This window comes from Oncorhynchus clarkii, unplaced genomic scaffold (genome assembly GCF_045791955.1).
Source record: "Oncorhynchus clarkii lewisi isolate Uvic-CL-2024 unplaced genomic scaffold, UVic_Ocla_1.0 unplaced_contig_9910_pilon_pilon, whole genome shotgun sequence".
NCBI classification, from domain to species: Eukaryota; Metazoa; Chordata; class Actinopteri; order Salmoniformes; family Salmonidae; genus Oncorhynchus; species Oncorhynchus clarkii.
The window spans coordinates 65,001-80,000 of NW_027258028.1; the positions used below are offsets into that span (position 1 = coordinate 65,001).

General features: G+C 43.3%; 1 protein-coding gene across 1 annotated transcript in view; it reads right to left on the reverse strand.

The window, feature by feature from the left end:
* Positions 1 to 9,486, reverse strand: part of LOC139394574 (WD repeat-containing protein 19-like) — a 73,507-nt gene extending 64,021 nt beyond the window's left edge. Inside the window, exons 1-2 of the mRNA XM_071142672.1 lie at positions 9,413 to 9,486; positions 8,414 to 8,505 (exon numbers count right to left, since the gene is read on the reverse strand). Of these exons, the coding sequence (XP_070998773.1) occupies positions 8,414 to 8,505; positions 9,413 to 9,418 (98 nt within the window). The 5' untranslated portion in view covers positions 9,419 to 9,486. The remainder of the gene's footprint in view (positions 1 to 8,413; positions 8,506 to 9,412) is intronic.
* Positions 9,487 to 15,000: the final 5,514 nt, after the last annotated feature.

Sequence of the window (15,000 nt, forward strand, 5' to 3'; positions counted from 1 at the left end):
AGTACAGTACAGTACATAACAGTACAGTATAGTACATAACAGTACAGTATAGTACATAACACTAGAGTACAGTACATAACAGTACAGTACATAACAGTACAGTATAGTACATAACAGTACAGTACAGTACATAACAGTACAGTACATAACAGTACAGTATAGTACATAGCAGTACAGTACAGTACATAACAGTACAGTACAGTACATAACAGTACAGTACAGTACATAACAGTACAGTACAGTACATAACAGTACAGTACAGTACATTACAGTACAGTATAGTACATAACAGTACAGTATAGTACATAACAGTACAGTATAGTACATAACAGTACAGTATAGTACATAACAGTACAGTACATAACAGTACAGTACAGTACATAACACTACAGTACAGTACATAACAGTACAGTACATAACAGTACAGTATAGTACATAACAGTACAGTACAGTACATAACAGTACAGTATAGTACATAACAGTACAGTATAGTACATAACACTACAGTACAGTATAGTACATAACAGTACAGTACATAACAGTACAGTATAGTACATAACAGTACAGTATATAACAGTACAGTACAGTACATAACAGTACAGTATAGTACATAAGAGTACAGTATTTAACAGTACATTATAGTACATAACAGTACAGTATAGTACATAACAGTACAGTATAGTACATAACACTACAGTACAGTATAGTACATAACAGTACAGTATATAACAGTACAGTACATAACAGTACAGTATAGTACATAACAGTACAGTATAGTACATAACAGTACAGTATATAACAGTACATTATAGTACATAACAGTACAGTATAGTACATAACAGTACAGTATAGTACATAACACTACAGTACAGTATAGTACATAACAGTACAGTATATAACAGTACAGTACATAACAGTACAGTATAGTACATAACAGTACAGTATAGTACATAACAGTACAGTATATAACAGTACAGTATAGTACATAACAGTACAGTATAGTACATAACAGTACAGTACATCTCCCCCCTCTCTCTCTCTCTCTCTCTCTCTCCCTCTCTCTCTCTCTCTCTCTCTCCCTCCCTCTCTCTCCCTTTCTCCCTCCCTCTCTCTCCCTTCCTCCCTCTCTCTCCCTCCCTCCCTCTCTCTCTCTCCCTCCCTCCCTCTCTCTCCCTCTCTCTCTCTCCCTCTCTCTCTCTCCCTCCCTCTCTCTCCCTTTCTCCCTCCCTCTCTCTCCCTTTCTCTCTCCCTTTCTCCCTCCCTCTCTCTGTCTCCCCCTCTCTCTCTCTCTCTCCCTCCCTCCCTCTGTCTCCCCCTCTCTCTCTCTCTCTCTCTCCATCTCTCTCCCTTTCTCCCTCCCTCTCTCTCCCTTTCTCCCTCCCTCTCTCTCCCTTTCTCCCCCCCTCTCTCTCCCTTTCTCCCTCCCTCTCTCTCCCTTTCTCCCTCCCTCTCTCTCCCTTTCTCCCTCCCTCTCTCTCCCTCCCTCCCTCTCCCTTTCTCCCTCCCTCTCTCTCCCTTTCTCTCTCCCTTTCTCCCTCCCTCTCTCTCCCTCCCTCCCTCTCTCCCTCCCTCCCTCCCTCTCTCTCTCTCTCTCTCCCTCCCTCTCTCTCCCTTTCTCCCTCCCTCTCTCTCCCTTTCTCCCTCCCTCTCTCTCCCTTTCTCCCTCCCTCTCCCTCCCTCTCTCTCCCTTTCTCCCTCCCTCTCTCTCCCTTTCTCCCTCCCTCTCTCTCCCTTTCTCCCTCCCTCCCTCTCCCTTTCTCCCTCCCTCCCTCTCCCTTTCTCCCTCCCTCCCTCTCTCCCTCCTCTCTCTCCCTTTCTCCCTCCCTCCCTCTCTCTCTCTCCCTCCCTCCCTCTCTCTCTCCCTCCCTCTCTCCCTCCCTCTCTCTCTCTGAGAGACTTTTACACCATAAAACATCATAATAACACGTATGTTGAAGACCTCCACTAAACGCCCTGGACCAGGAGTTTTACACCATAATGACATGTATATTGAAGACCTGCACTAAACGCCCTGGACCAGGAGTTTTACACCATAATAACATGTATGCTGAAGACCTCCACTAAACGCCCTGGACCAGGAGTTTTACACCATAATAACATGTATGTAGAAGACCTCCACTAAACGCCCTGGACCAGGAGTTTTACACCATAATAACATGTATGTAGAAGACCTCCACTAAACGCCCTGGACCAGGAGTTTTACACCATAATAACATGTATGTAGAAGACCTCCACTAAACGCCCTGGACCAGGAGTTTTACACCATAATAACATGTATGTAGAAGACCTCCACTAAACGCCCTGGACCAGGAGTTTTACACCATAATAACATGTATGCTGAAGACCTCCACTAAACGCCCTGGACCAGGAGTTTTACACCATAACAACATGTATATTGAAGACCTCCACTAAACGCCCTGGACCTGGAGTTTTACACCATAATAACATGTATGGTGAAGACCTGCACTAAACGCCCTGGACCAGGAGTTTTACACCATAATGACATGTATGGTGAAGACCTCCACTAAACGCCCTGGACCAGGAGTTTTACACCATAATAACATGTATGTAGAAGACCTCCACTAAACGCCCTGGACCAGGAGTTTTACACCATAATAACATGTATGCTGAAGACCTCCACTAAACGCCCTGGACCAGGAGTTTTACACCATAATAACATGTATGTTGAAGACCTCCACTAAACGCCCTGGACCAGGAGTTTTACACCATAATAACATGTATGTTGAAGACCTCCACTAAACGCCCTGGACCAGGAGTTTTACACCATAACAACATGTATGTTGAAGACCTCCACTAAACGCCCTGGACCAGGAGTTTTACACCATAATAACATGTATATTGAAGACCTCCACTAAACGCCCTGGACCAGGAGTTTTACACCATAATAACATGTATGGTGAAGACCTCCACTAAAACGCCCTGGACCAGGAGTTTTACACCATAATAACATGTATATTGAAGACCTCCACTAAACGCCCTGGACCAGGAGTTTTACACCATAATAACATGTATATTGAAGACCTCCACTAAACGCCCTGGACCAGGAGTTTTACACCATAGTAACATGTATGTTGAAGACCTCCACTAAACGCCCTGGACCAGGAGTTTTACATCATAATAACATGTATGTTGAAGACCTCCACTAAACGCCCTGGACCAGGAGTTTTACATCATAATAACATGTATGCTGAAGACCTCCACTAAACGCCCTGGACCAGGAGTTTTACACCATAATAACATGTATGTTGAAGACCTCCACTAAACGCCCTGGACCAGGAGTTTTACACCATAATAACATGTATGGTGAAGACCTCCACTAAACGCCCTGGACCAGGAGTTTTACACCATAGTAACATGTATATTGAAGACCTCCACTAAACGCCCTGGACCAGGAGTTTTACACCATAATAACATGTATGCTGAAGACCTCCACTAAACGCCCTGGACCAGGAGTTTTACACCATAATAACATGTATGTTGAAGACCTCCACTAAACGCCCTGGACCAGGAGTTTTACACCATAATAACATGTATGCTGAAGACCTCCACTAAACGCCCTGGACCAGGAGTTTTACACCATAATGACATGTATGTTGAAGACCTCCACTAAACGCCCTGGACCAGGAGTTTTACACCATAGTAACATGTATGGTGAAGACCTCCACTAAACGCCCTGGACCAGGAGTTTTACACCATAATAACATGTATGCTGAAGACCTCCACTAAACGCCCTGGACCAGGAGTTTTACACCATAGTAACATGTATGTTGAAGACCTCCACTAAACGCCCTGGACCAGGAGTTTTACACCATAGTAACATGTATGGTGAAGACCTCCACTAAACGCCCTGGACCAGGAGTTTTACACCATAATAACATGTATGGTGAAGACCTCCACTAAACGCCCTGGACCAGGAGTTTTACATCATAATAACATGTATGGTGAAGACCTCCACTAAACGCCCTGGACCAGGAGTTTTACACCATAGTAACATGTATGGTGAAGACCTCCACTAAACGCCCTGGACCAGGAGTTTTACATCATAATAACATGTATGGTGAAGACCTCCACTAAACGCCCTGGACCAGGAGTTTTACACCATAGTAACATGTATGGTGAAGACCTCCACTAAACGCCCTGGACCAGGAGTTTTACACCATAGTAACATGTATGTTGAAGACCTCCACTAAACGCCCTGGACCAGGAGTTTTACACCATAATAACATGTATGTTGAAGACCTCCACTAAACGCCCTGGACCAGGAGTTTTACACCATAATAACAAGTATGTTGAAGACCTCCACTAAACGCCCTGGACCAGGAGTTTTACACCATAATAACATGTATGTTGAAAACCTCCACTAAACGCCCTGGACCAGGAGTTTTACACCATAATAACATGTATGTTGAAGACCTCCACTAAACGCCCTGGACCAGGAGTTTTACACCATAATAACATGTATGTTGAAGACCTCCACTAAACGCCCTGGACCAGGAGTTTTACACCATAATAACATGTATGTTGAAGACCTCCACTAAACGCCCTGGACCAGGAGTTTTACACCATAATAACATGTATGTTGAAGACCTCCACTAAACGCCCTGGACCAGGAGTTTTACACCATAATAACATGTATGTTGAAGACCTCCACTAAACGCCCTGGACCAGGAGTTTTACACCATAATAACATGTATGTTGAAGACCTCCACTAAACGCCCTGGACCAGGAGTTTTACACCATAATAACATGTATGTTGAAGACCTCCACTAAAACGCCCTGGACCAGGAGTTTTACACCATAATAACATGTATTGAAGACCTCCACTAAACGCCCTGGACCAGGAGTTTTACACCATAATAACATGTATATTGAAGACCTCCACTAAACGCCCTGGACCAGGAGTTTTACACCATATAACATGTATGTTGAAGACCTCCACTAAACGCCCTGGACCAGGAGTTTTACATCATAATAACATGTATGTTGAAGACCTCCACTAAACGCCCTGGACCAGGAGTTTTACACCATAATAACATGTATGTTGAAGACCTCCACTAAACGCCCTGGACCAGGAGTTTTACACCATAATAACATGTATGTTGAAGACCTCCACTAAACGCCCTGGACCAGGAGTTTTACACCATAATAACATGTATGGTGAAGACCTCCACTAAACGCCCTGGACCAGGAGTTTTACACCATAATAACATGTATGTTGAAGACCTCCACTAAACGCCCTGGACCAGGAGTTTTACACCATAATAACATGTATGCTGAAGACCTCCACTAAACGCCCTGGACCAGGAGTTTTACACCATAATAACATGTATGTTGAAGACCTCCACTAAACGCCCTGGACCAGGAGTTTTACACCATAATAACATGTATGTTGAAGACCTCCACTAAACGCCCTGGACCAGGAGTTTTACACCATAATAACATGTATGCTGAAGACCTCCACTAAACGCCCTGGACCAGGAGTTTTACACCATAATAACATGTATGTTGAAGACCTCCACTAAACGCCCTGGACCAGGAGTTTTACACCATAGTAACATGTATGGTGAAGACCTCCACTAAACGCCCTGGACCAGGAGTTTTACACCATAATAACATGTATGTTGAAGACCTCCACTAAACGCCCTGGACCAGGAGTTTTACACCATAGTAACATGTATGGTGAAGACCTCCACTAAACGCCCTGGACCAGGAGTTTTACACCATAATAACATGTATGCTGAAGACCTCCACTAAACGCCCTGGACCAGGAGTTTTACACCATAGTAACATGTATGTTGAAGACCTCCACTAAACGCCCTGGACCAGGAGTTTTACACCATAGTAACATGTATGGTGAAGACCTCCACTAAACGCCCTGGACCAGGAGTTTTACACCATAATAACATGTATGCTGAAGACCTCCACTAAACGCCCTGGACCAGGAGTTTTACACCATAATAACATGTATGGTGAAGACCTCCACTAAACGCCCTGGACCAGGAGTTTTACACCATAATAACATGTATGCTGAAGACCTCCACTAAACGCCCTGGACCAGGAGTTTTACACCATAATAACATGTATGGTGAAGACCTCCACTAAACGCCCTGGACCAGGAGTTTTACATCATAATAACATGTATGGTGAAGACCTCCACTAAACGCCCTGGACCAGGAGTTTTACACCATAGTAACATGTATGGTGAAGACCTCCACTAAACGCCCTGGACCAGGAGTTTTACATCATAATAACATGTATGGTGAAGACCTCCACTAAACGCCCTGGACCAGGAGTTTTACACCATAGTAACATGTATGGTGAAGACCTCCACTAAACGCCCTGGACCAGGAGTTTTACACCATAGTAACATGTATGTTGAAGACCTCCACTAAACGCCCTGGACCAGGAGTTTTACACCATAATAACATGTATGTTGAAGACCTCCACTAAACGCCCTGGACCAGGAGTTTTACACCATAATAACAAGTATGTTGAAGACCTCCACTAAACGCCCTGGACCAGGAGTTTTACACCATAATAACATGTATGTTGAAGACCTCCACTAAACGCCCTGGACCAGGAGTTTTACACCATAATAACATGTATGTTGAAGACCTCCACTAAACGCCCTGGACCAGGAGTTTTACACCATAATAACATGTATGTTGAAGACCTCCACTAAACGCCCTGGACCAGGAGTTTTACACCATAATAACATGTATGTTGAAGACCTCCACTAAACGCCCTGGACCAGGAGTTTTACACCATAATAACATGTATGTTGAAGACCTCCACTAAACGCCCTGGACCAGGAGTTTTACACCATAATAACATGTATGTTGAAGACCTCCACTAAACGCCCTGGACCAGGAGTTTTACACCATAATAACATGTATGTTGAAGACCTCCACTAAACGCCCTGGACCAGGAGTTTTACACCATAATAACATGTATGTTGAAGACCTCCACTAAACGCCCTGGACCAGGAGTTTTACACCATAATAACATGTATGTTGAAGACCTCCACTAAACGCCCTGGACCAGGAGTTTTACACCATAATAACATGTATGTTGAAGACCTCCACTAAACGCCCTGGACCAGGAGTTTTACACCATAATAACATGTATGTTGAAGACCTCCACTAAAACGCCCTGGACCAGGAGTTTTACACCATAATAACATGTATGCTGAAGACCTCCACTAAACGCCCTGGACCAGGAGTTTTACACCATAATAACATGTATGTTGAAGACCTCCACTAAACGCCCTGGACCAGGAGTTTTACACCATAATAACATGTATGTTGAAGACCTCCACTAAACGCCCTGGACCAGGAGTTTTACACCATAATAACATGTATGTTGAAGACCTCCACTAAACGCCCTGGACCAGGAGTTTTACACCATAATAACATGTATGTTGAAGACCTCCACTAAACGCCCTGGACCAGGAGTTTTACACCATAATAACATGTATGTTGAAGACCTCCACTAAACGCCCTGGACCAGGAGTTTTACACCATAATAACATGTATATTGAAGACCACTAAACGCCCTGGACCAGGAGTTTTACATCATAATAACATGTATGGTGAAGACCTCCACTAAACGCCCTGGACCAGGAGTTTTACACCATAATAACATGTATGCTGAAGACCTCCACTAAACGCCCTGGACCAGGAGTTTTACACCATAATAACATGTATGTTGAAGACCTCCACTAAACGCCCTGGACCAGGAGTTTTACACCATAATAACATGTATGCTGAAGACCTCCACTAAACGCCCTGGACCAGGAGTTTTACACCATAATAACATGTATGTTGAAGACCTCCACTAAACGCCCTGGACCAGGAGTTTTACACCATAATAACATGTATGTTGAAGACCTCCACTAAACGCCCTGGACCAGGAGTTTTACACCATAATTACATGTATGTTGAAGACCTCCACTAAACGCCCTGGACCAGGAGTTTTACACCATAATAACATGTATGTTGAAGACCTCCACTAAACGCCCTGGACCAGGAGTTTTACACCATAATGACATGTATGTTGAAGACCTCCACTAAACGCCCTGGACCAGGAGTTTTACACCATAATAACATGTATGGTGAAGACCTCCACTAAACGCCCTGGACCAGGAGTTTTACACCATAATGACATGTATGTTGAAGACCTCCACTAAACGCCCTGGACCAGGAGTTTTACACCATAATAACATGTATGGTGAAGACCTCCACTAAACGCCCTGGACCAGGAGTTTTACACCATAATAACATGTATATTGAAGACCTCCACTAAACGCCCTGGACCAGGAGTTTTACACCATAATAACATGTATGTTGAAGACCTGCGACTTTACAAAACAACCATCAGAGCAACAACTCACCCTGCGACAGCGATGTAGTTCCCCAGGGTCTTCTGCCATTTGTACTGGAGACAGGAACCCAACCAAGCTCTGTCTGTGAGGGTGAAAACACGCTGCAGAGAGAGAGAGAGAGCGAGACAGAGACAGAGAGAGAAGAGAGAAGAGAGAAGAGAGAAGAGAGAGAGAGAAGGAATAATTTGGTCTAGTGGGTAAGGTTAAAGAACTTATCATCAGTAGAAACAACGGAGCATTCTCCCCGCCTGTTTCAGTTTCTACAGACTTCCCATTTAACACTGCAGTCTACAGCAGGGTTCCTACAGACTTCCCCTTTAACGCTGCAGTCTACAGCAGGGTTTCTCCAAGGCCCGTCCCTGGAACCACCCTGGGTGCACGTTTTGGTTTTTGCCCTTGTTGGACACAGCTTGTTCAAAAAAAAATCTACGCTTGATCATGAGCTGGTTGCTTGATAATGAGCTGGTTACTTGATAATGAGCTGCAAGCTTGATAATGAGCTGCAAGCTTAAAAATTAGCTGGTTACTTGATAATGAGCTGGAAGCTTGATAATGAGCTGCAAGCTTGATAATGAGCTGGAAGCTTGACTCGGCTGTGTAGTACAAACCCAAAACGTGCACAGAGGGGAAGCTCCAGGATAGAGTTGGTGAAACCCTGGTCTACAGAACATATAACCACCCCCAGCCTGGGTACGAATCCCGACTCCACCGTACAGGTACGTCCCTCTTATCGCTGTATTTTCCCCACTCAAGTCTGCTACCGATAACCCCTGTCCCAATAAAGGGAGATAGTTTGTAACAGGTGGTTTTACTTGGTGCAAATGATTAGTTAGCCAAGAAGTAGCCTTACTGGTAACGCTAGCTAGCTAGCCAGCTAACATTAGCAACATTTGGGTTCGGGGACACCACAACCAAAATATAAACGCGTAGCCAATTGAAATACCCGGTTTAAGTAAGTATATACAGATATTATATAACTATACCCGTGTTGTTTCTAGGCAACAATACCTTCATTTTTGTAGAGTGTTTTAGTCTTGAGTAAATCTTCACCAAAGCATCGCAGCAAATTTGGGTCCGTATCCCAGAATGCTTCACTCCTCAGCGTCCGCATATCGACCGAAGCGATGTCATGGCAACAGCCAATGAGCGCCGCTCTGGAGCGTCTTCCTGTTTGGACCAGCCAGTCAAATACCGGGTTTCACTTACAAACATGGGTCTTCACAAAATATTCGTACCTGTTTTGAATTATTCCACATTTTGTTGTTTTACAGCCTGACTTCACAATTGATTGACATGTATCATCTCAGCCATACACACACACACAATACCCCCTTAATAATGACATATTGAAAATGAAATACAGATCTCATTTACAACCAAATGTATTCCTCACACATGCTTCGTAAACAACAGGTGTGGAATAACAGTGAAATGCTTACTTAGTCTGTTTTACGAAGCATATGAAAAATAACATTTGATTTGATTTAATAACTAGTTACACTTATAAGTGAGAAACAGGCTCAAAATGTTGACAACAATGCAGAGAGAAAGAAATTAGAAAAACAATACTACAAGTTATAATACACAATGAGTAAGGATAACATGGCTGTATACACAGGGTACCAGGTAATAACATGGCTGTATACACAGGGTACCAGGTAATAACATGGCTGTATACACAGGGTACCAGTACTGAGTCATGTACTAGGTAATAACATGGCTGTATACACAGGGTACCAGTACTGAGTCATGTACTAGGTAATAACATGGCTGTATACACAGGGTACCAGTACTGAGTCATGTACTAGGTAATAACATGGCTGTATACACAGGGTACCAGTACTGAGTCATGTACTAGGTAATAACATGGCTGTATACACAGGGTACCAGTACTGAGTCATGTACTAGGTAATAACATGGCTGTATACACAGGGTACCAGTACAGAGTCATGTACTAGGTAATAACATGGCTATATACACAGGGTACCAGTACTGAGTCATATACTAGGTAATAACATGGCTATATACACAGGGTACCAGTACTGAGTCATATACTAGGTAATAACTTGGCTATATACACAGGGTACCAGTACTGAGTCATATACTAGGTAATAACATGGTTATATACACAGGGTACCAGTACAGAGCCATATACAGGGGTACTAGGTAATAACATGGCTGTATACACAGGGTACCAGTACTGAGTCATGTACTAGGTAATAACATGGCTGTATACACAGGGTACCAGTACTGAGTCACATACAGGGGTACGAGGTAATAACATGGCTGTATACACAGGGTACCAGTACTGAGTCATATACTAGGTAATAACTTGGCTATATACACAGGGTACCAGTACAGAGTCATATACTAGGTAATAACTTGGCTATATACACAGGGTACCAGTACAGAGCCATATACAGGGGTACGAGGTAATAACATGGCTATATACACGGGGTACCTGTACTGAGTCACATACAGGGGTACTAGGTAATAACATGGCTATATACACAGGGTACCAGTACAGAGTCATATACTAGGTAATAACTTGGCTATATACACAGGGTACCAGTACAGAGTCATATACTAGGTAATAACTTGGCTATATACACGGGGTACCTGTACTGAGTCATATACTAGGTAATAACATGGCTATATACACGGGGTACCAGTACTGAGTCATATACTAGGTAATAACATGGCTGTATACACAGGGTACCAGTACAGAGTCATATACTAGGTAATAACATGGCTGTATACACAGGGGTACTAGGTAAAAACATGGCTGTATACACAGGGTACCAGTACTGAGTCATATACTAGGTAATAACTTGGCTATATACACAGGGTACCAGTACTGAGTCATATACTAGGTAATAACATGGCTATATATACAGGGTACCAGTACTGAGTCATATACTAGGTAATAACATGGCTATATGCACAGGGTACCAGTACAGAGCCATATACAGGTGTACGAGGTAATAACTTAGCTATATATACAGGGGTACTAGGTAAAAACATGGCTGTATACACAGGGTACCAGTACTGAGTCATGTACTAGGTAATAACTTGGCTATATACACAGGGGTACTAGGTAATAACATGGCTGTATACACAGGGTACCAGTACTGAGTCATATACTAGGTAATAACTTGGCTATATACACAGGGTACCAGTACAGAGCCATATACAGGGGTACGAGGTAATAACTTAGCTATATATACAGGGGTACTAGGTAAAAACATGGCTATATACACAGGGTACCAGTACTGAGTCATGTACTAGGTAATAACTTGGCTATATACACAGGGTACCAGTACAGAGCCATATACAGGGGTACGAGGTAATAACTTAGCTATATATACAGGGGTACTAGGTAAAAACATGGCTATATACACAGGGTACCAGTACTGAGTCATGTACTAGGTAATAACTTGGCTATATACACAGGGGTACTAGGTAAAAACATGGCTATATACACAGGGTACCAGTACTGAGTCATGTACTAGGTAATAACTTGGCTATATACACAGGGTACCAGTACAGAGCCATATACAGGGGTACGAGGTAATAACTTAGCTATATATACAGGGGTACTAGGTAAAAACATGGCTATATACACAGGGTACCAGTACTGAGTCATGTACTAGGTAATAACATGGCTATATACACAGGGTACCAGTACTGAGTCATATACAGGGGTACTAGGTAATAACATGGCTATATACACAAGGTACCAGGTAATAACATGGCTATATACACAAGGTAATTGAGGTAGATACAGTATGTACATACTGGTAAAGGATAGATAATAGACAGTAACAGCAGTATACTGTAGGTAGGGGTAAAGGATAGATAATAGACAGTAACAGCAGTATACTGTAGGTAGGGGTAAAGGATAGATAATAGACAGTAACAGCAGTATACTGTAGGTAGGGGTAAAGGATAGATAATAGACAGTAACAGCAGTATACTGTAGGTAGGGGTAAAGGATAGATAATAGACAGTAGCAGCAGTATACTGTAGGTAGGGGTAAAGGATAGATAATAGACAGTAACAGCAGTATACTGTAGGTAGGGGTAAAGGATAGATAATAGACAGTAACAGCAGTATACTGTAGGTAGGGGTAAAGGATAGATTCTTGCAACTTTTCGGTTACTAGTCCAACGTTCTAACCAGGAGGCTACCCTGCCGCCCCGTGTGTAGAAGCTATTCAGGGTCATGTTGGTTCCAGGCTTGGTGCATCGGTACCACTTGCCGTGGGTTAGCAGAGAGAAACTGTCCATGTGTGGCTGGAGTACATTCTTAGGACCTTCCTCTGACACCGCCTGGTATAGAGGTCCTGGATGGCAGCACCTGGATTTGTTATGGATCCCCATTAGCTGCTGCCAAGACAAGGCGGGTTTATTATGGATCCCCATTAGGGTTTATTATGGATCCCCATTAGGGTTTATTATGGATCCCCATTAGGGTTTATTATGGATCCCCATTTGCTGCTGCCAAGACAAGGTGGGTTTATTATGGATCCCCATTAGGGTTTATTATGGATCCCCATTAGCTGTTGCCAAGACGAGGTGAGTTTATTATGGATCCCCATTAGCTGTTGCCAAGACAAGGCGGGTTTATTATGGATCCCCATTAGCTGTTGCCAAGACAAGGGGGGTTTATTATGGATCCCCATTAGGGTTTATTATGGATCCCCATTAGCTGTTGCCAAGACAAGGCGGGTTTATTATGGATCCCCATTAGCTGTTGCCAAGACAAGGGGGGTTTATTATGGATCCCCATTAGGGTTTATTATGGATCCCCATTAGCTGTTGCCAAGACAATGCGGGTTTATTATGGATCCCCATTAGGGTTTATTATGGATCCCCATTAGGGTTTATTATGGATCCCCATTAGCTGTTGCTAAGACAAGGCGGGTTTATTATGGATCCCCATTAGGGTTTATTATGGATCCCCATTAGGGTTTATTATGGATCCCCATTAGGGTTTATTATGGATCCCCATTAGCTGTTGCCAAGACAAGGCGGGTTTATTATGGATCCCCATTAGGGTTTATTATGGATCCCCATTAGCTGTTGCCAAGACGAGGTGGGTTTATTATGGATCCCCATTAGCTGTTGCCAAGACAAGGCGGGTTTATTATGGATCCCCATTAGCTGTTGCCAAGACAAGGCGGGTTTATTATGGATCCCCATTAGGGTTTATTATGGATCCCCATTAGCTGTTGCCAAGACAAGGCGGGTTTATTATGGATCCCCATTAGGGTTTATTATGGATCCCCATTAGCTGTTGCTAAGACAAGGCGGGTTTATTATGGATCCCCATTAGGGTTTATTATGGATCCCCATTAGGGTTTATTATGGATCCCCATTAGGGTTTATTATGGATCCCCATTAGCTGTTGCCAAGACAAGGCGGGTTTATTATGGATCCCCATTAGCTGTTGCCAAGGCAAGGCGGGTTTATTATGGATCCCCATTAGGGTTTATTATGGATCCCCATTAGCTGTTGCCAAGGCAAGGCGGGTTTATTATGGATCCCCATTAGCTGTTGCCAAGACAAGGCGGGTTTATTATGGATCCCCATTGGTTCCTGCCAAGGCAGCAGCTACTCTTCCTGGGGTTTATTATGGATCCCCATTAGTTCCTGCCAAGGCAGCAGCTACTCTTCCTGGGGTTTATAATGGATCCCCATTAGTTCCTGCCAAGGCAGCAGCTACTCTTCCTGGGGTTTATTATGGATCCCCATTAGTTCCTGCCAAGGCAGCAGCTACTCTTCCTGGGGTTTATTATGGATCCCCATTGGTTCCTGCCAAGGCAACAGCTACTGCTTTTTAGTCCAGCACTAGACTCAATCTGTGTCCAGGAAACAGGCCCCATATGTATTACTGACATGCTTGTCCTTGTTCAGGACTCCACACACTGGCTTCAGATTGAACCCTTGACTTCCACTGTCCAGGGAGTGACAATGTTCAGGTAAAATATTGTGGATTGTGCAACATTTCCCCATTATTCTCTCTCCCCCCCCCCCCACCCCCACCCCCCCCAAAAAATGTATTCAATCTCTGTTAAATTGGTAGTTGATAATCTCTGTTAAATTGGTAGTTGATAATCTCTGTTAAATTGGTAGTTGATAATCTCTGTTAAATTGGTAGTTGATCATCTCTGTTAAATTGGTAGTTGATCATCTCTGTTAAATTGGTAGTTGATCATCTCTGTTAAATTGGTAGTTGATCATCTCTGTTAAATTGGTTGTTGATAATCTCTGTTAAATTGGTAGTTGATCATCTCTGTTAAATTGGTTGTTGATCATTTCTAGACAATCATTTTTCAGGTCTTGATTTTCAAATAGATTTCAGTCAAAACTGCAACTCCTCCAATCAGGAACATTCACTGTCGTCTTGGAAAGCAACTCCTGTGTAAACATCCCCAACCTCTATATATATATATACATACATACACAAGTTTAGGACAGAGGCTGAATTTTAATACAAATGGTTTTATTATCATACATTTCTTTATCCATCCCTGGGTAGGACATGAGACGGAGGGGAGAGAGGGAGGGAGAGCGAGAGAGGAAGACGGGGGG